The 21,456-nt window shown below is 38.5% G+C and overlaps 1 protein-coding gene across 1 annotated transcript in view; it reads left to right on the top strand.

Annotated features, from left to right (window-relative positions):
* Nucleotides 1–881: 881 nt before the first annotated feature.
* LOC128662324 (protein mono-ADP-ribosyltransferase TIPARP-like) overlaps nt 882–21,456 on the top strand; it is a 101,915-nt gene continuing 81,340 nt past the window's right edge. The window contains exons 1-3 of the mRNA XM_053716128.1: nt 882–935; nt 19,190–19,629; nt 20,810–20,975. Of these exons, the coding sequence (XP_053572103.1) occupies nt 19,217–19,629; nt 20,810–20,975 (579 nt within the window). The 5' untranslated portion in view covers nt 882–935; nt 19,190–19,216. The remainder of the gene's footprint in view (nt 936–19,189; nt 19,630–20,809; nt 20,976–21,456) is intronic.

The raw sequence follows: 21,456 nt of genomic DNA, 5'->3' as shown, positions 1-21,456 counted from the left end.
TATTTGATAATATAAGTGAATTTAAAAGTGTCTTAATTTGACATATTGGGGCATATGTATCAAGCTCCGAATGGAGCTTGATGCCCCGTGTTTCTGGCGAGTCATCAGGCTCGCCAGAAACAGCAGTTATGAAGCAGCGGTCACAAAGACCGCTGCTCCATAACCTGTCCGCCTGCTCTGAGCAGGCGGACAGACATCGCCGGAAATCAACCCGATCGAGTACGATCGGATTGATTGACACCCCCCTGCTGGCGGCCTATTGGCCGTGAGTCTGCAGGGGGTGGCATTGCACCAGCAGCTCTTGTGAGCTGCTGGTGCAGTGCTAAATACGGCGAGCGTATTGCTCGCCGTTTTCAGTGAGGTCTGGCGGACCTGATCCGCACTGTCGGATCAGGTCCGCCAGACTTTCATAACTAGAGGCCATTCTGTTTAAATCAAGATTATTTTTGACTTCCCTATGTTCTAATTTATCTCTGCCATTTTGAAACCCTGCCAGGGTATTTCTAAGTCATATAATTTTAGGTGCTGAATGCCATCCAAAAGGCTGAGTCAAGTGTATAGAGTGTTCCAATGGGGATTTTCATCTATTTATACTTTATAGCTTTCTTCTTGCTCTGTGTAAAGCATGGACATGGAAATACATGTAAGGAAGAAGGGAAAATCATTAGTTTTAAAATCAAATAAACAGCTTTAGTTTAACAATTCTTATGCAATTTGTTTTTAACTATGTTTATAAAAAATATTCATTCATGTGTGATATAAATTTGTGTAGTTTAAAGGGACATAAAACACAACATTTTCTTTCATGATTCAGATAGAATCTACATTTTTAAATAACTTTCCAATTTACTTCTATTATCAATTATGTTTCATTCTCTTAGTATCCTTTATTGAAGGAGCAGAAGAACACTACTGGGAGCTAGCTGAGTACCCCGGTAAGCCAATGACAAGAGGCATATATGTGCAGCCACCAATCAGCAGCTAGCGCCCAGCTCCTAAGCCTACTTAGGTATCCTTTATAACAAAGATATCAAGAGAAGGAAGCAGATTAGATAAAATAAGTAAATTGGCAAATTGTTTAAAATTGCATGCTCTATCTGAATCATGAAATAAAAAAATCTTGTTTTCACATCTCGTTAACCACTTACATAAAACCCAAAAATGTTCTCTCACGATTCAGATAGAAAATACTATTTTACACCACTTTCCAAAATACTTCTATTATCAAATGTTCTTTGTTTTCTTGTTATCCTTTGTTGAACAGCAGGAAGGTAAGGTCAGCAGTGTGCACGTGCCTGCAGCAGTTTTGCAGGAATGTAATACATTAGCAAGAGCACTAGTTGGCAGCACTATTGCCTGTCATGTAGTGCCCTAGACGTGCACGCTACCTACCTAGATATCATGTCAAAAAAGAATAACATGAGAATGAAGCAAATTTGATAATAGTAGTAAATTGGAATATATATTTACATACACATAACACATAAATAGATATGTTTATAAGCACATACAGTATATTTCAAGCTTAAACACAGTCCCCATAGACCGCAGTGTAAAGGCACTTTTCAGTGCCATTTTTTTCTAACAACCTCCTGCCAACTTTAAAGACTTGAAACCCAAACTTTTTCTTTCATGATTCAGACAGAGCACATGCATTTAAACACATGTCTAATTTACTTTGTTCACTTTGTATCCTTGTTGAAAGCATATCTAGATAGGCTCAGAAGCTGGGTGCTAGCTACTGATTGGTGGCTGCACCTAGATGCCTCTTGTGATTGGCTTTCCAATGTGTTCAGCTAGTTTCCAGTAGTGCATTGTTGCTTCTTCAAGAAAGGATTCTAAGAGAATGAAGCAAAATTGATATGCCCTACCTGAATCATGAAAGAAAATGTTTGAGTTTAATGTCCCTTTAACCCCTTATAACTGCTTTATAAAGATGGTCATAATTTTTTATTTTGTAAAGGAACGCTAGAATTTATTTTGGGGGCAATTGGGGGTAATTTTTTTAATTAACCAGAAGTCTTTTTACATGAACAGTATCAGATATATATAGAAATATATATTTAATAATAAAAAGTACATCATTTTTTTATGGGAAGAACATAGGAATGTAAAATATGTGTAACAAGCATCAGCTTTCACGATTTAGATTGTAACGTGGTCGTTTTAGCGCACATGAAAACTTAGTATTCCTAAGATGCGTTATTAAAATATTTAAAAAAATTATTAAACATACTGTAAAATATTCTAAATAATCCATTGGATATATCTATATATTTTACAGTATGTTTAATAAGTTCTTTAACCCCTTAAGGACCAGACTATTTTTCAATTTCTTACCCTTAAGGACCAGGGCTATTTTTACATTTCTGTGGTGTTTGTGTTTAGCTGTAATTTTCCTCTTACTCATTTACTGTACCCACACATATTATATACAGTTTTTCTCGCCATTAAATGGACTTTCTAAAGATATCATTATTTTCATCATATCTTATAATTTAGTTTAAAAAAAATTATAAAATATGATGAAACACACTTTTTCTAGCTTTGACCCCCAAAATCTGTTACACATCTAAAACCACCAAAAAACACCCATGTAAATAGTTTCTAAATTTTGTCCTGAGTTTAAAAATACCCAATGTTACATGTTCTTTGCTTTTTTTGCAAGTTATAGGGCAATAAATACAAGTAGCACTTTGCTATTCCCAAACCATTTTTTTTTTTTAAAATAAGCGATAGTTACATTTTAACACTGATATCTGTCAGGAATTCCTGAATATCCCTTCACATGTGTATATATATATATATATATATATATATATATATATATTTTAGTAAACAACCCAAAGTATTGATCTATATATTTCATGCCACCAATTTACTGCCAAATACGATCAAATAAAAAAAATCGTTAACTTTTTCACTGACTTTTTTTCAAACTTGTTTCTCACTGAAATTATTTACAAACAGCTTGTGCTATTATGGCAAAACTGGTTGTAAATGCTTCTCTGGGATTCCCTTTGTTCAGAAATAGCAGACATTTATGGCTTTGGCATAACTTATTGGTAATTAGAAGGCCTCTAAATGCCGCTGCGCACCAAACTTGTATTATGCCCAGCAGTGAAGGGGTTAATTAGGTAGCTTGTAGGGATGAGCGAATGTTTCGCAACATTCGAAAAATGAAACAAATTTTAACACTTTCGTTTGTTCGAATCCAATTTTGGAATGTTTACATAACATTCTAACATTCGATTTTCAAATGTTCGGTTTCGAATTTTATGATTACATTAGAAAATATTAGTTTAGAAAAATTCGAATTTATATGTTTGTAATAGTATTTCTATAATGCTTTATTTAAATGTAATATTCGATGTATGCTATATTCGAATTCGAAACATTCAAATTTATATGTTTGTAATAGTATTTCTAAAGCTTTCTTTAGATGTAATATTCGAATTATGCAATATTCGAATTCGAAAAATTCAAATTTATATGTTTGTAATAGTATTTGTAATGCTTTCTTTAAATGTAATATTCAAATTATGCAATATTCGAATTCGAAAAATTTGAATTTATATGTTTGTAATAGTATTTATAATGCTTTCTTTACATGTAATATTCAAATTGATATATTTGTATCTATTATGTATCAATTTACTAGATTCCCTACCAAACGAACTATTGAACTTCTGAATAGTAATTGTTAAATAGAATGTTAAATTCGAAATTTCGAATGTGGACATTTGATCTAATTATAAACATTCAAATTCGAAAGTGACATTCGAAAACTGTAAATAGCATTCGATTATAGAATTTTTAAGAATATTCGTTCGTATCGACATTTGGATTTGTATTTGGAATTTCGGTAATAACATTCGTTTTAACATTCGAATTCGGAAATTTACACATTCGCCCATCCCTAGTAGCTTGTAGGGAGCTTGAAGGGTTAATTTTAGCTTTAGTGTAGTGTAGTAGACAACCCAAAGTATTGATCTAGGCCCATTTTGGTATATTTCATGCTACTATATCACCGCCAAATGCGATCAAATAAAAATAAAAAGTTAACTTTTTCACAAAGTTAGGTTTCTCACTGAAATTATTTACAAACAGCTTGTGCAATTATCGAACAAATGGTTGTAAATGCTTCTCTGGGATCCCCTTTGTTCAGAAATAGCAGACATATATGGTAATATACGCTAATTGCCACTGTGCACTACACTTGCATTATGCCCAGCAGTGAAGGGGTTAATTAGGTAGCTTGTAGGGTTAATTTTAGCTTTAGTGTAGAGATCAGCCTCCCACCTGAAGCAAACAGCTCTCTTCCCTCCCCCACCTCACAATTGTCACCGCCATCTTAAGTACTGGCAGAAAGTCTGCAAGTATAAAAATATTTTTTTTTTGTTTTTGTTTAAAAAAATAAATAAAAAAATTGAATATATTTTTTATGAAGTGTAGGATCCCCCATTACCCCCCAAACAGCTCTCTAAGCCTCCCCCCTCGACCTACTGGTCGCCATCTTAGGTACTGGCAGCTGTCTGCCAGTACCCAGTTTGCTCATAAATTTGCCCTTTTTTTTTGTAAAAAAAAATGTAATCCCTTATTTTCTGTAGTGTAGCTTCCCCCCTCAATACCCTCCCCTCTCCCCCTCCCGGATCACTTTCCAAAAATGTTTTCCACCCTCTCCCTCTTACCTCCTTCGGCTGCAGTACTGTATTTGATTACCGTGTGTGCGCGTGCACACGCATGCACGCTCCCGAGCCCCGTGCACCGCCTCTGTGGCATGCTCACGGACATGATCCGGAACACGCACCGGTGATGGGCCTCCCACCCGCCTTCTGCTATTGCTCCCACCCACCAACAATCGGACCACCGCTGTCTGTAACTCTGCAAATCTATATCACTCGTGGGGCATGCAGAAATAGCGCAATCTCGCAATTTTGAGAGAGATCGCAGCAGAGAGAATCCCAGGACTGCAGCGATGTACAGGGTACGTCGCTGGTCCTTAAGGGCATAACGACCAGCATTGTAGGGTACAATACTGGTCGTTAAGGGGTTAATAATTTTTATTAATTTTTCTAAATATTTTATATGTAATATTTCGATAATGCGCCTTAAAGGGATAGTCTAGTCAAAATTAAACTTTCATGATTCAGAAAGAGCATGCAATTGTAAGCAACTTTCTAATTTACTCCTATTATTATTTTATCTTCGTTCTCTTGGTATCTTTATTTAAAAAAGCAAGAATGTAAGCTTAGGAGCTGGGCCATTTTTGGTTCAGCACCTGGGTAGCACTTGCTGATTGGTGGCTACATTTAGACACCAATCAGCAAGCGCTACCCAGGTGCTGAACTAAAAATGGATGGGCTCCTAAGCTTACATTCTTGCTTTTCAATTAAAGTTGCTTAACATTTCATGCTCTTTCTGAATCATGAAGCTTTAATTGTGACTAGCCTTTCCCTTTAAGAATACTAAGTTTTCATGTGCACTAACCCGACTGATTGTGAAACACATATTTTACATTGCTATGTTCTTCACATATATATATATATATATATATATATATATATATATATATATATATATATATATTTCTATATATATCTGATACTGTTCAGGTAAAATACATATCTATACCTATATATCTATAGGAATATATATATATATATATATATATATGTATGTATTTAAAGGGACGTTAAACACTAAATAAATGCTAGACAGAATTATGCATTCAAAGAAAATATTAGTCTAAGAATAATATGTAGATGTATTTTTTTAAAGTTTCACTAGTAGTTTAAATATTGACAGAATAAGTGTAACGTTTTAGGGCTAGATTACAAGTGGAGCACTAATTTACGAGCGCACGTTAAATAACCAACTATTACAAGTGGCTGGTTAATGCTGCCGTGAGCTCGCGATAGCATTTTGCGCTCAAATTCATTAACCAGAAGTCGGGCCGTCTGGCCTAACTATCCTCTGACTGCCTAATCAGCCTGTTGGACTTATCACCAGCTCTCCAGCATGTGAGTTTTTTCCGTTTACTCATCCAATTCTGAATATTCAGCAATCTACTTGTAAATCTTGACAGAAAGAGCTGACCCTTAAAAGAACTAAAATAAACCCTCATGCAAGTCATCCTAAATAAACTGAAGAATTCTAGGAATTCTAAACTTACCCATGTTCCACACACCAGGAAATAAAAACCTTCCAAACCTTGTGATGAATCTTCCTTATCACAGGTTTACAGACCTGAACCAAAATGATACAATCAATAAAACCTCTCTGTCTTAAAACTAAGCGTTCAATCTCCAAGCCATCAAGTTTAGAAATTTTAAATCCTGATGAAAAAAAAAGACCTTGAGACAGGAGGTCGTGACACAGAGGAAGAAGTCACAAAGGACAACTGGACATCTGCACCAGATCTGCAAACTAAGTACTGCAAGACCAAGCTGTAGCAATCAGGAATACTGATGATACCTTTGCTTGATCCTGGCTACTGCCCTTGGTAACAGAACAAGAGGCGGAAAAATGTAAGCCAGATAAAATAACCAAGGAGCTACTAGTGCATCCACAAACTCTGTCTGAGGATCCCACTGGGGTGTTTTTTATTTAAATGAGAAGCCATGAGATCCACTTTCGAAAGACCCCATAGGTCTACAATATGACTGAAGACTTCCAAATAAAGAGATCATGCCTCTGGATGAAGGGATTGACAACTGAGAAAGCATGCTTTGCAGTTGCACACACCTGGAGCAAAAATTATATAGTAATTGATTTCTGCCCAAGTCTGAATTCAGGAAACCTCCCTCATTGCCAGGGAACTGCTAGTCCCCCCCCTGATGATCGATGTAAGCCACTGCTGTGACATTGTCTGATTGGAAAATTAAATAAGTCTCTTTTTTCAGAACAATAAACCGATAATTGATCCACCAAGAAAATGATAGTCTTGTATTGGCATCCAAAAAAATCTTTAGAGCCAACTGAGTGAGATCCCTACACCACTGGCTAAGCATACAAAGCTCCACAGAACGAGTAGAAACTGCCCAAAGATTACAAAAGCTGAGAGTAACTTCAGCCTTCTCTGTTCTGTCAAGGAAAGTCTCATAAAGACGGAATCGATAATCAAACCCAGAAAAGTAATCCTGGACTGGAGGGACAGAGAGCTTTTTGGAAAATGTACTTTCCAAGCATGCTCTTGAAGAAACAACAAAAGTATGTTTGTTTGAGATATTGCTAAATGTAAAGATTGAGCCTGTACCAAAATGTCATCCAGGTAAGGAACCACTGACAATAAAAAGGAATAAATTCATTGGGACAATAAAGAGGTTGGAATAAAATCCATGACCCAGTTTCAAATCCAAAACTGGAACTATTACTCCAATAGATTCCAGATCTGAAATCAACTGAAAAAAAAGTTTCCTGCCTTTACAAGATTCTTGAGAAAGAATAAACATTCCCCTAGAAGTCCTTGATCTTAAACCTATTCTGTATCCTTGGGAAATAATGTTCAGAACCCATGAACCAAATGAAACCGATCCCCCCTTAAAAATGCATAATCTGCCCCCTACCAGATGATCTGGATGGGGGCCACACCTTCATGCAGACTCAGGCTTCTTGGACCTGTTGCAAATCAAGTTTATTGTGCAAGAAAAAAGAAATCAGAAGGGGACTTTTGTTTCTTAGATTAACAAAAGAAATGAAAATGGTTAGAAAATCTAGGATTACCCATAGACTTCTTATCCTGAGGGAGAAAAGCTTCTTTCCCCTCAGCCACCATTACATTTTTTTTGTCCAGACCAGACCCGAAAAACACCTTCCCCTTAAAAGGAAGAGACAGAAGTCTGGATTTCCGCTTCAGCAGGCCATGAGTTCAACAACAAGGCCCTCCTAGTCAACACTGCTAGAGCCATTTTTTAGTTTCCAAGAGTTTTAATTGATTAGAAAACTGATCACCAGCAGATTCCTCAGAAATTTGCTCAGATAAACCCTTACGCCAAAGGGTAGACGCTGCAGCTACGCAAGCAATACTAATTGCTGGCCTAAAAATAAAACCTGCTTGCTGAAAACCTTTTCTTTCATGTAATTAACAAGAGTCCATGAGCTAGTGACGTATGGGATATACATTCCTACCAGGAGGGGCAAAGTTTCCCAAACCTTAAAATGCCTATAAATACACCCCTCACCACACCCACAAATCAGTTTTTCAAACTTTGCCTCCAAGGGAGGTGGTGAAGTAAGTTTGTGCTAGATTCTACGTTGATATGCGCTCCGCAGCAAGTTGGAGCCCGGTTTTCCTCTCAGCGTGCAGTGAATGTCAGAGGGATGTGAAGAGAGTATTGCCTATTGAATGCAGTGATCTCCTTCTACGGGGTCTATTTCATAAGGTTCTCTGTTATCGGTCGTAGAGATTCATCTCTTACCTCCCTTTTCAGATCGACGATATACTCTTATATTTACCATTTCCTCTACTGATTCTCGTTTCAGTACTGGTTTGGCTTTCTACAAACATGTAGATGAGTGTCCTGGGGTAAGTAAGTCTTATTTTCTGTGACACTCTAAGCTATGGTTGGGCACTTTATTTATAAAGTTCTAAATATATGTATTCAAACATTTATTTGCCTTGACTCAGAATGTTCAACTTTCCTTATTTCCAGACAGTCAGTTTCATATTTGGGTTTGGGCGGAATCCAGCTCCTGTCTAATCTCTGCGGTTCATATCCCAGGTGTAGACAATTGGGAAGCGGATTATCTCAGTCGCCAAACGTTGCATCCGGGCGAATGGTCTCTTCACCCAGAGGTATTTCTTCAGATTGTTCAAATGTGGGGGCTCCCAGAGATAGATCTGATGGCCTCTCATCTAAACAAGAAACTTCCCAGGTATCTGTCCAGATCCCGGGATCCTCAGGCGGAGGCAGTGGATGCATTATCACTTCCTTGGAAGTATCATCCTGCCTATATCTTTCCGCCTCTAGTTCTTCTTCCAAGAGTAATCTCCAAGATTCTGAGGGAATGCTCGTTTGTTCTGCTAATAGCTCCGGCATGGCCTCACAGGTTTTGGTATGCGGATCTTGTCCGGATGGCATCTTGCCAACCATGGACTCTTCCGTTAAGACCAGACCTTCTGTCACAAGGTCCTTTTTTCCATCCGGATCTGAAATCCTTAAATTTAAAGGTATGGAGATTGAACGCTTGATTCTTGGTCAAAGAGGTTTCTCTGACTCTGTGATTAATACTATGTTACAGGCTCGTAAATCTGTATCTCGAGAGATATATTATAGAGTCTGGAAGACTTATATTTCTTGGTGTCTTTCTCATCATTTTTCTTGGCATTCTTTTAGAATACCGAGAATTTTACAGTTTCTTCAGGATGGTTTAGATAAGGGTTTGTCCGCGAGTTCTTTGAAAGGACAAATCTCCGCTCTTTCTGTTCTTTTTCACAGAAAGATTGCTATTCTTCCTGATATTCATTGTTTTGTACAAGCTTTGGTTCGTATAAAACCTGTCATTAAGTCAATTTCTCCTCCTTGGAGTTTGAATTTGGTTCTGGGAGCTCTTCAAGCTCCTCCGTTTGAACCTATGCATTCATTGGACATTAAATTACTTTCTTGGAAAGTTTTGTTCCTTTTGGCCATCTCTTCTGCTAGAAGAGTTTCTGAATTATCTGCTCTTTCATGTGAGTCTCCTTTTCTGATTTTTCATCAGGATAAGGCGGTGTTGCGAACTTCGTTTGAATTTTTACCTAAAGTTGTGAATTCCAATAACATTAGTAGAGAAATTGTGGTTCCTTCATTATGTCCTAATCCTAAGAATTCTAAGGAGAAATCATTGCATTCTTTGGATGTTGTTAGAGCTTTGAAATATTATGTTGAAGCTACGAAATCTTTCCGTAAGACTTCTAGTCTATTTGTTATCTTTTCCGGTTCTAGGAAAGGCCAGAAAGCTTCTGCCATTTCTTTGGCATCTTGGTTGAAATCTTTAATTCATCTTGCCTATGTTGAGTCGGGTAAAATTCCGCCTCAGAGAATTACAGCTCATTCTACTAGGTCAGTATCTACTTCCTGGGCGTTTAGGAATGAAGCTTCGGTTGACCAGATCTGCAAAGCAGCAACTTGGTCCTCTTTGCATACTTTTACTAAATTCTACCATTTTGATGTATTTTCTTCTTCTGAAGCAGTTTTTGGTAGAAAAGTTCTTCAGGCAGCGGTTTCAGTTTGAATCTTCTGCTTATGTTTTTTGTTAAACTTTATTTTGGGTGTGGATTTTTTTCAGCAGGAATTGGCTGTCTTTATTTTATCCCTCCCTCTCTAGTGACTCTTGTGTGGAAAGATCCACATCTTGGGTAGTCATTATCCCATACGTCACTAGCTCATGGACTCTTGTTAATTACATGAAAGAAAACATAATTTATGTAAGAACTTACCTGATAAATTCATTTCTTTCATATTAACAAGAGTCCATGAGGCCCACCCTTTTTTGTGGTGGTTATGATTTTTTTGTATAAAGCACAATTATTCCAATTCCTTATTTTATATGCTTCGCACTTTTTTTCTTATCACCCCACTTCTTGGCTATTCGTTAAACTGATTTGTGGGTGTGGTGAGGGGTGTATTTATAGGCATTTTAAGGTTTGGGAAACTGCCCCTCCTGGTAGGAATGTATATCCCATACGTCACTAGCTCATGGACTCTTGTTAATATGAAAGAAATGAATTTATCAGGTAAGTTCTTACATAAATTATGTTTTTTTAATAAAAAGACTCCAAAATCCATAAGGTCTTTAAAAGAGGTACTATACTCAAGAGAAATAGTACTACATTTAGTGAAAGTAGTATTAGCCCCATCCACTTTAGGAATTATTTCCCAAAGATCTAAGTTAGATGCAGGCAAATCAAACATCCTTTTAGATCTCTCAGCTGGATTAAAGAGGATATCAGGCTTGGACCACTCTTTAGAAATTGTCTCAGAGATAGCATTAGGAACTAAAAAAATGCCTCTGGAGATTAAACAGAGGGTTTAAAAATAAAATCCAGCTGCTTAACAAACTTATCCTCAGAAACTTTAGAATCCTGAACTGATTATGTATTGGGTACTTGTAAAGCGCGGCTAATCACCCGTAAGGGTCTCAAGTCGCTGCTCATTTTATCAACCTTAGAAGAATGAAAGGCTGAGTGGACCTTGCCGGAGATCGAACCTGCAACCCAGTGCTTTAGAATGCTGAGCTAGCTGTCTGGCTATTATTAGGCCGTGGGGCGCCCATATGTCTCACCTTACTGATTCAGAAACTATTGAGTCACACAACTCTGATTCTAAGCAGTTTGAGTGAGTGAGAAGTCAGCAGTGAGGAAAAACAAAACTGCTGGTACAGGCAGAGCAGATAATGCATAGGGATGGCAGATAAGTAAACTATAAGGGGCCGATTTATCCAGCTTCGTATGGAGCTTGATGCCCCTTGTCTAAAGACCGCTACTACATAACTTGTTCGCCTGCTCTGAGGCCGCGGACAGAAATCAACCCGATCAAATGCGATCGGGTTGATTGACACCTGCTAGCTGACGCGAATCTGCAGAGGGCAGAATTGCACCAGCAGTTCACAAGAACTGCTGGTGCAATGATAAAATGCCGACAGCGCATGCTACATCGTATCATGACAGCTCGCACATTAATAAATATACCCCTAAGTGTGTGTTTTGTGCATCTTGTGTAAGTTTGTATTATTCTGTAGGTTTGTATACACATGATTGTATTTTGTCTGTTTCATCTGCCAAAACATTTATTTAAAGTTTGTGCAGAGTTTATAAGTTTATTTGTGTGTGTATGTGCCTGGCTGTGTAGTCTTTGCTGATAAAGATTCCTGTGTATTTATTTACCTTCCCTAATTCCGAATAAGTTGGGACTGTATGGAAAATGCAAAAAAAACAAACAAACAAAAAGAGTAAATTGAAAATTCAGTTCGCCCTGTTCTATATTGAAAACACATTATTAACATATTATAAGACCTTTTACTTTGTGAATTGAATGTATTTTTGAAAATATACACTCATTTCATATCTGATGACTGCAACACGTTCCAAAAAAGTTGGGGCAGTCGACTGTTTACCACTGTGTAACGTCACCTTTTGTTTTTATAACACTTATTAAAGGGACACTAACCCCAATTTTTTCTTTCATGATTCAGATAGAGCATGCAATTTTAAGCAACTTTCAAATTTACGCCTATTATCAATTTTTCTTCGTTCTCTTGCTATCTTTATTTTAAAAAGAAGGCATCTAAGGAGTCAGCCAATTTTTGGTTCAGTACACTGGACATCACTTGTTTATTGGTGCTGTCCAATCAGCAAGGACAACCCAGGTTGTAAACAAAAAATCGTCCGGCTTCTAAACTTACAGTACATTATTGCTTTTCAAATAAAGATAGCAAGAAAATGAAGAAAAATTGATAATAGGAGTAAATTAGAAAGTTGCTTAAAATTGCATGCTCTATCTGAATCATAAAAGAAAAAATTTGGGTTCAGTGTCCCTTTAAGTGTTTGGGCACTGGAGACACCAGTCGGTTAAGTTTAGCAAGCAGAAGTTTCTCCCATTCATCCATTATACATGTCTTGAGCTGCGCAATTGTACAGGGCCTTCATTGCCTTATTTTGCGCTTTATAATGCGCCACACATTCTCAATCGGATACAGGTCAGGACTGCAGGCAGGTCATGCTAGCACCCTGGAAAAGGCGATGGGGTAGATTTATCATAGTGCGAGCGGACATGATACAATGTAGCGTTTCATGTCCACTGCACATCGATAAATGCCGACAACATATGCTGCCGGGATTTATCATTGTACCAGCAGTCCTTGTGAACTGTTATTATTATTATTATCGGTTATTTGTAGAGCGCCAACAGATTCCGCAGACCTATAAACAAAGGCGGAGTACAACAAAACAATTATAGGGATCAAATAGGTAGAGGATTCTGCCAAGAGTTGCACTGTTGTAGTCAGCTCTTAAGAAGGTGATCTACAAACAGCTGGACTGACATGCTAAGGGGGTTCAGGGGATAGCAATGGAGGAGAGGAACTGGTATAAAGAAAGGTTAGCGTAGGTTGTATGCATCCCTGAATAGTAGAGTCTTTAGGGAGCACTTGAAGCTTTTAAACTAGAAGAGAGTCTTGTGGAGTGAGGCAGAGAGTTCCACAAGATGGGAGCCAGTCTGGAGAAGTCCTGTAAACGGGAGTGTGATGAGGTGACAAGAAAGGAGGAGGTCGTGAGCAGAGCGAAGGGGATGGGAGGGAGAGTATCTGGAGACAAGGTCTGAGATATAGGGGGGAGCAGTGCAGTTGAGGGCTTTGTATGTCAGAATGAGAATTTTGTGTTTGATCCTAGAGGCAAGAGGAAGCCAGTGAAGGGATTGGCAGAGAGGTGCAGCAGATGAAGAGCGACGTGTAAGGAAGATGAGTCTTGCAGAGGCATTCATTATGGATTGTAAAGGAGCTAGGCGGCAGGTGGGGAGACCAGAGAGGACAGAGTTGCAGTAATCGAGGCGGGAAAGAATGAGAGAGTGGATTAAAATCTTAGTTGTATCTTGTGTAAGGAAGTGTCTAATTTTAGAGATGTTTTTAAGGTGGAAGCGGCAGGCTTTAGCCTATGACTTAATGTGAGGAGTGAAAGAAAGATCTGAGTCAAATGTGACCCAGAGACATCGGGCATGCGGGGTAGGGGTAATGATGGAGTTGTCGACAGTTATAGAGAGATTGGGGGTGGAGAGTTTAGAAGAAGGGGGGAATATAAGGAGCTCAGTTTTGGAGAGATTAAGCTTGATGTAGTGAGAGGACATTCAGTTAGAGATGTGAGAAAGACAGTTAGTGACACGGGTTAGCAAGGAAGGAGATAGGTCTGGTGCAGAGAAGTAGATTTGGGTGTCATCGGCATACAAATGATATTGTAAACCGTGGGACTTTATTAGGGAACCTAGTGATGACGCAATGCCGCCCCCTGCAGGGCGTGTCAATCAACCAGATCGTATTCGATCGGGTTGATTTCTGTCCGCGGCCTCAGAGCAGGCGGACAAGTTATGGAGCAGTGGCCTCAGAGCAGGCGGACAAGTTATGGAGCAGGCTCTGTTTCCGGCGAGCCCATACGGAGCTTAATAAATTGGCCCCCGAGTCTGAATGGCAACATATGATGCTCTAAAATATACACATATACTTCTGCATTAATGTTGCCCTCACAGATTTGATAGTTACCCATGCCATGTGCACTGACACACCCCCATACCATGACAGATGCTGGCTTTTGGAACTGATGCTGGAAACAGCTTAAATGGTCCTTTTACTCTTTGCCCTGGAGAACACGACAGCTGTTTTTTCCAAAAATGATTTGAAATGTTGACTCGTCAGACCACTAAACACGATTCCACTGTGCTACTGTCCATCTCAGATGAGAAGTCGGCGGCACCTCTGGACAGTGTTTATGTATGGCTTCTGCTTTGCATAGTAAAGCCTTAACTTGCATTTGTGGATGAGCGGGAAATGGTGTTGACTGACAAAGGTTTAACAAAGTATTCCCAAGCCCATGTCAGGATATCCATTACAGACTTATAGTGGTTTTTGAGACAGTGACGTCTGAGGGATCGGAGATCATGCACATTCAGAAGTGGTTTTCAGCCTTGCCCTTTACGCACCGAGAATTGACCTGATTCCTTGAATCTTTTAATTATATTGTGCACTGTAGGAGGTGAAATGTCCAAAATCCTACCGATTTGTCTTTGGGGGATGTTGTTTTCAAAGTGTTGGATTATTCGCTGACTTATCTGTTGACAGACTGGCGAGCCTCGACCCATCCTTGGACTAGGCCTATTTTGGAGACTCCTTATATACTATGATTACACGATTGCCTCACCTGTTTTACATGACCTTCTTATTTCAACTTGTCACATCGCTATTAGTCCTAAATTGCCCCGTCCCAACTTTTTTGGAACGTGTTGCAGTCACCAGATTTGAAATGAGTGTATATTTTCTAAAATACATTAAAATTTACAAAGTAAAACATCAAATAATGTGTTAATAATGTGTTTTCAGTATAGTACAAGGTGAATTGCATTTTCAAATGACTCTTTTTTTGTTTTTTGCATTTTCCATACTGTCCCAACTTTTCCGGAATTGGGGTTGTATATTTGCATATATATTTTAAGGGTAAATAGGGTAAATCAATGGCAGCAATGTGAATTTTTAATCTTCCATGCTTCTTACTTACATTTATTCTGGAGTTACATTTATATTGCCAATAGAACATTACATTTTTACAGCAAACTTAATAATAATAATAATAATAATAATAATATATGTACAGTATATGGTAGTGTGAAACTTTTCTGTCTCCTGTGCCAAATAAAAAACAAAAAGAGTATGTGTTTTTATTGAAAGTTAAGAGTACAGCTTCTGAACTTACGTTTCAGGCTCGCTCACGCAAGTCCGCAGCTTAATAAATGTGTTTAGCTAGGCCCCGGTAATGCATTGTTGCTTCTTTAACAAAAGATACAAAGAGAATAAAGCTAATTTGATAATAGAAATTACTTGGAGAGTTGTTTGAAATGATATGCTCTATCTGAATAATGAAAAGCAAATGTGGGGGGACATTACATTTCAAAGCAGAATTGCAGCATACATTTTTTTTTAAGTGGCTTACACACAATATTTCATATTATTTATCAGGCTAGTTCATGCATAGGGCCTGATATTCAAAAGCTCACCGCTCAGGTGAGATGATCTAAGACACCTCGTCATTATGGAGAGGTTCCTAAAAAAATGTTAGAAACACAAATTTTGAAAGATATTTCTCTCACTATGCAGAGTTCTTGATGTGAAGCAGAGACACATAAATTACAATATAAGGTCTAAAAAAAAATCTCAAAGATTTAACATGGTTTCTCTCCATGTCAGCGAGCTTTTTTATATCAGGCCCATAGTGTGCATGCACCAATCTAAATGGTTGTAAGGTTTGGATAAGGGCACTTTCTACATTATTCTATGCCAATCTTGGAGACAAATACTGTTCTGGCACCATAGAGCACCAGAATATTTTGGATTAGAATATCCCTTTAATATATTTTTAAAGGTGGAATACATTACATGGTAACTCATGAGCTTGGCCCTCTACCCCTTTTAGGTGGTAAGAGACAATGCTGAGGAAGGGCAATTTTACTGTTGTCCTCGGCACATCAGATTCTGGTGCCCTTGCAACCTTGTGCATTAGGTTGTACTGTAATATTACCTTTAATTTTCATAGCCCTTATAAATTCAGCATCATCTTGTTTCATGTTCTGTATCCTCTGTTCTTTCCACATCTGTATTTATATATGTTGTGAATGATACTGGTTATACTATGGTGGTAAATAAATCATGAAGCTAATCAAGACTATGGGGCCTATCTATCAAGCTCCGAATGGAGCTTGACGGCCCGTGTTTCTGGCGAGTCTTCAGACTCGCCAGAAACACCAGTTATGAAGCAGCGGTCACAAAGACCGCAGCTTCATAACCTGTCCGCCTGCTCTGAGCAGGCGGATAGACATCGCCGCAATTCAACCCGATCGAGTAAGATCGGGTTGATTGACACCCCCTGCTGGCGGCCGATTGGCCGTGATTCTGAAGGGGGTGGCGTTGCACCAGCAGCTCTTGTGAGCTGCTGGTGCAATGCTGAATATGGAGAGCGTATTGCTCTCCGTATTCAGCGAGGTCTGGCGGACCTGATCTGCACTGTCGGATCAGGTCCACCAGACTTTGATAAATAGGGGCCTTTAACTTATAGGTGGATCAATTATATGTCTGGTAGTTGAGCAGGTCTACTTATGAATAGTTATATGTGTCACTTTTAGCATTTGTATTCAGGGCCGCCATCAGGGGGTGAGTAGGGTGACTCCTGTCAGGGGCCCAGTGGGCCCCATGAGGCAAGCACAACTATTATTTAAAATAATTTTTATTTTTATTTTGTTTACATTTTGGCAGCCACCAGAGGGCGCTACAGCAGAGTGATCTTGAGCGCGGGAAATTTCATTACAAGGAGTAAAGTATTTGCATTTGAGAGGATTTCTGAGTGTGCACTAAACCACTATGCACAATGTGAGACAGACTTGGCACTTCAGAGTGTACAGTGTGTGCCAGAGTCAGGTGGTAGATCACTTTCATTTGCAAAGTAGGTAGGACTTACTTAGTAAATGTTTTTTATTTATTTGTGCAATTTCAAATTGTAACTTCAGTGTAGTAGTTGTGTGGTGGGGCCAGGGGTCCATAAAAAACACATTTTTTTAGCAATATGCAGCACTGTATTTATGATTATTTGACAATGCTGCATACATTCTATATTTAAAACCATGCAGAAATGTTTCCTCCTCAATAAACAAATGGAAGGTGGCCTTTTGGCAGATATGATTTTTTAAATTTATATATATATATATATATATTAATTACATTCCAGTTTACTGCCCCTTTATGCAAGGACTTTCCAGATACCAGTAGGCATTTTATCTAAGATTTTACATCTGCATAACATGTTATACTCTCAGGCTAAGTTTGCTCAGTGTTTGAAATGAGACAGGTTAACTTAACACAGTTCAGTCTACACTACATCTGACTTCATTTTGAAATACATACAAACAAGCCTAAATCCTGCATTTAACCAGATTTAATGGTATGAGACCTAGTGCCACAGCTTATGGTTCCACCAAGACCATATAGAGTACAGCATTTTCAAAATCCATAAGTACATCTGACAGATGGGAACATTTGTACACCAGATTTGAAGTGGTGCTCTTGGTTGGGGAAAATGGGTGGGAACCCCAAACATATGTCAACCTTTCAAAAGTACTTTTATTCATCTACCCATCCTGACAGATCGATAATGTACAATTTTGAATTCACAGAAGTATGTTTGTTTGCACATTTACAAATACGATTGCTATTTTTTTTTATTATGCATGTCACACACTGTTGATTTATGGGATGGCAATGTGCAGACATTTGACCTCCTGTGAGTGTTTCTGTGGGTGTCTGTGTTTATGTCTGTGCTTTTGTTGGTGTCTCTATGAGTGTGTATGTATTTTTTTCCTGTGGATTTCTCTGTGAGGGTTTGTGTGTCTGTCATTGTGCATTTTCTGTGTATGTCTCTGTGAGGGTGTGTGTGTGTGTGTATGTATGTCTTTGTGTGTTTTCTGTGGGTGTCTCTGTGTGTGTGTGTGTGTGTATGTCTTTATGTGTTTTCTGTGGGTGTCTGTGAGTGTGTATGTATTTGTGTGTTTTCTGAGGCTGTCTCTGTGGGTTTTTCCTTGGGTGTATGTGCAAGTTTGTGTTTGAGTTTGTGTGTGTGTCCATTGTCTGTTCCTTTTAAGGAAATTTTGACCTTACTACTGATTATTCACATCTTTCTACAGACTTTGAGACTAATGATACCTTTCTGTAAATCACCAAACCACTTAACCTTTAAATTATTGTTTAGGCAGTTCAGGGCCCTTCCTTTCAGCCACTGCATGCTGTTGTCATCATATAGTTGGCATCTTCCTTGAAAAAAGATAATCAGAATTCCATATTTTGTCTAGTAAATCTCCTTTTTGGACAAAACTGTAGTCTACCTCATTACTTCTCAGGTCAATGTAAACAAGTGCTGAGTGTCTGTGTGTTTCTGTGTTTGTGTGTTACTACCTTTACAACATTTCAAAGTTTGACCACTTAAGAATAAAGTGCATATACGTTTTAGTCACTTGGTCAAAAATTGCACATGTGAAAGGTGGGGGGGGGGGGGAGCTGATCAATGGTTAAGTAAGGGGCCCCAACATTTCTAGTGGCGGCCCTGTTTGTATTCCAGGGGACCAAAACCACTGTACTGTTAAATAGCTGGCATCTCTGTCTGTAATGACCTAGAATAGAAAATATGTAATAGCTGACATTTAGGCTATCAGATGTAAAATAAGTATGGTGGCAAGTTCTATGGGATTCTAGTTAGGTCAAGCACATGAGAGCAAAATTAGACACAGAGGTAGGAATTATAACTCTGCAGATCTGTAGTATTTATCTGCAGCTCCAAATCAGATATTTATTTGCTGAGAATTATCAGAAAATGTTGTAACAATATTCAATAATAGATTTTTAAGAATCAGTCTTCTCTAGGCCTTAGCAACTTTCACTTCTTTTTGTTTTCATGTATTTCCATCTCTAGCCCTGCAGATACATATTCCTAGCCAAAATGCCTCGTCGAAGTAGGAAAAACACCACCGTCTCAAGAAATGTTACTGGGATGGAACCCTCTGCAGAAGAAGTTGCTTTGCAGGAGTTGGAATCCTGCTGTAGGCTTACAGTAGAGTCAGCTAATAAGAGTGATCTAATTCAAACAGGAGTTCAAGAAGAGGAAACACTAACTGTTTGTGGTGACGTTCTGGGTTATCAGATCCATCAGAAAGAAGGGATAGAGATTTGTTCAAAATTTCTGATTGGCAAATGCCATTTACTTTGTCAACAACACCACACAGTCTTTCCATATTCATGGCAGCTCCGGAAAACAGACACTTTGGAATGGTCAAATGTAGATGAAGGTGCACAGGAAGTTCTTGAAAGGCTATATTGTGACCCGAATAGAGACCTGGTGACTGGTGTTTATAAGTAAGTATGAAATGAGTGAAATGAAGTTTCCTATATGCTCATTTTCTACCCTGATTTTTTTTTTTTTTTTTTTGCATTGAGAAAGCGCCACATTTGCAGGTCGAAAAAGTCTACTTTTTATATGTTTTCTGCAACTGCCACAGTCACCCCCTCTAACTGATACAGGGGTTCCTGTTATTGGCCAGGAATACCAGGGGGGGGGGGGTAACTAGACAGTTGTTTTTGGTCTGCTTGTTTAAAGGGATATGAAACCCAACATTTTTCTTTCATTATTTAGGTAGAACATACAATTTTAAACATCTTTCCAGTTTACTTCTATTAGCAAATTTGCTTAATTCTCTTGGTATTGTTTGTTGAAGGAGCAGCAATGCACTACTAGTTTCTAACTGAATACATGAGGTGCATGTCTATCAGTATGTATATATATATATATATATATATATATATATATATGCAGCCACCAATCAGCAGCTATAATCAAAAGCAAATGAAATAATAGAAGTAAATTGGAAAGTTGTTTAAAATTGTATGCTCAGTCTAAATCATGGTCTAATTATGACTTTACTGTCCCTTTAAGGTTTACTCTTAACATTTATAGTCTTAGGGGCCAATTTTTCAATGTCAGTCCGACATGATACGCTGTAACATATTATGTCTGACAGACATCGCTGTATGCCGACAGCATACACTGTCAGCATTTAACATTTCACAAGCGGATTGGTTGTGAATCTGCAGGGGGCGGCATTGCACAAGCAGTTCACAAGAACTGCTTGTGCAATGATAAATGCAGACAACGTACGCTGTCGGCATTCATCGATGTCTGTCGGACATGATCCGCTGAGCAGATCATGACGGACAGACCGATGATAAATTGGCCCCTAGGCCTCCACCTTTTGTTAACACAGTGCAGCTAATATTTTTCTTTTTCATTTTATACTCTTCTTATTCTGTCTCAATTGAGACCCATGAGAGTCCCTGCTCATGAGACTCTCAGTATGCTCTCATGGAAAGGGGCAGATTTCAACAAATTATACTAAGAGAAAGAGGTAAATTTGATAATAGACATAAATTGGCATTTTTTTTTTATTTTACACTCTATATGAATTAAATTTAATTTTGACTTTCATGTTTCTTTAATTCAGTTTCTATGTTTAATTCTCATCCTTCTGTCTTTCAAAAGGGGACTTAATTGTTCAATGAACTTCAATACCATGGAGGTATACCAAAGTAACACGTTAGACAGGATCCGTCGACTTTCAACTTCTACTTCCAAATATGTTCCTTTCCATACCTGCTACAAGTATTACTATGAAAATGCTGATGACAGTTGGCTTGAGTTTGATCCGGTAAGAAAACTAACACATTCGGCTAGATTACGAGTTTTTGTCGGTAAGGCTTGCGGGGCTAACACTCAGTTCCAGCTCACTGCTCACCTACAAACAGCGCTGGTATTACAGGTTTTTTCCAACCCGGCATTAGCCTCTAAAAAGTGAGCGGAGAGCAAAATTTAGCTCCACATCTCACCTCAATACCAGCGCTGCTTACAGAAGCGGTGAGCTGGCTAAACGTGCTCGTGCACGATTTCCCCATAGGAAACAATGGGGCAGAATCGGCTGAAAAAAAAACCTAACACCTGCAAAAAAGCAGCGTTCAGCTCCTAAAGCAGCCCCATTGTTTCCTATGGGAAAATACATTTTACGTCTACACTTAACACCCTAACATGACTCCCGAGTCTAAACACCCCTAATCTTACACTTATTAAACCCTAATCTGCCGACCCCGACATCGCTGGCACCTGCATTATATTATTAACCCCTAATCTGCCGC

The sequence above is a fragment of the Bombina bombina genome, chromosome 6 (assembly GCF_027579735.1).
Source record: "Bombina bombina isolate aBomBom1 chromosome 6, aBomBom1.pri, whole genome shotgun sequence".
In the NCBI taxonomy this organism is placed as follows: domain Eukaryota; kingdom Metazoa; phylum Chordata; class Amphibia; order Anura; family Bombinatoridae; genus Bombina; species Bombina bombina.
This window is presented reverse-complemented; position numbering and strand designations above follow the sequence as displayed.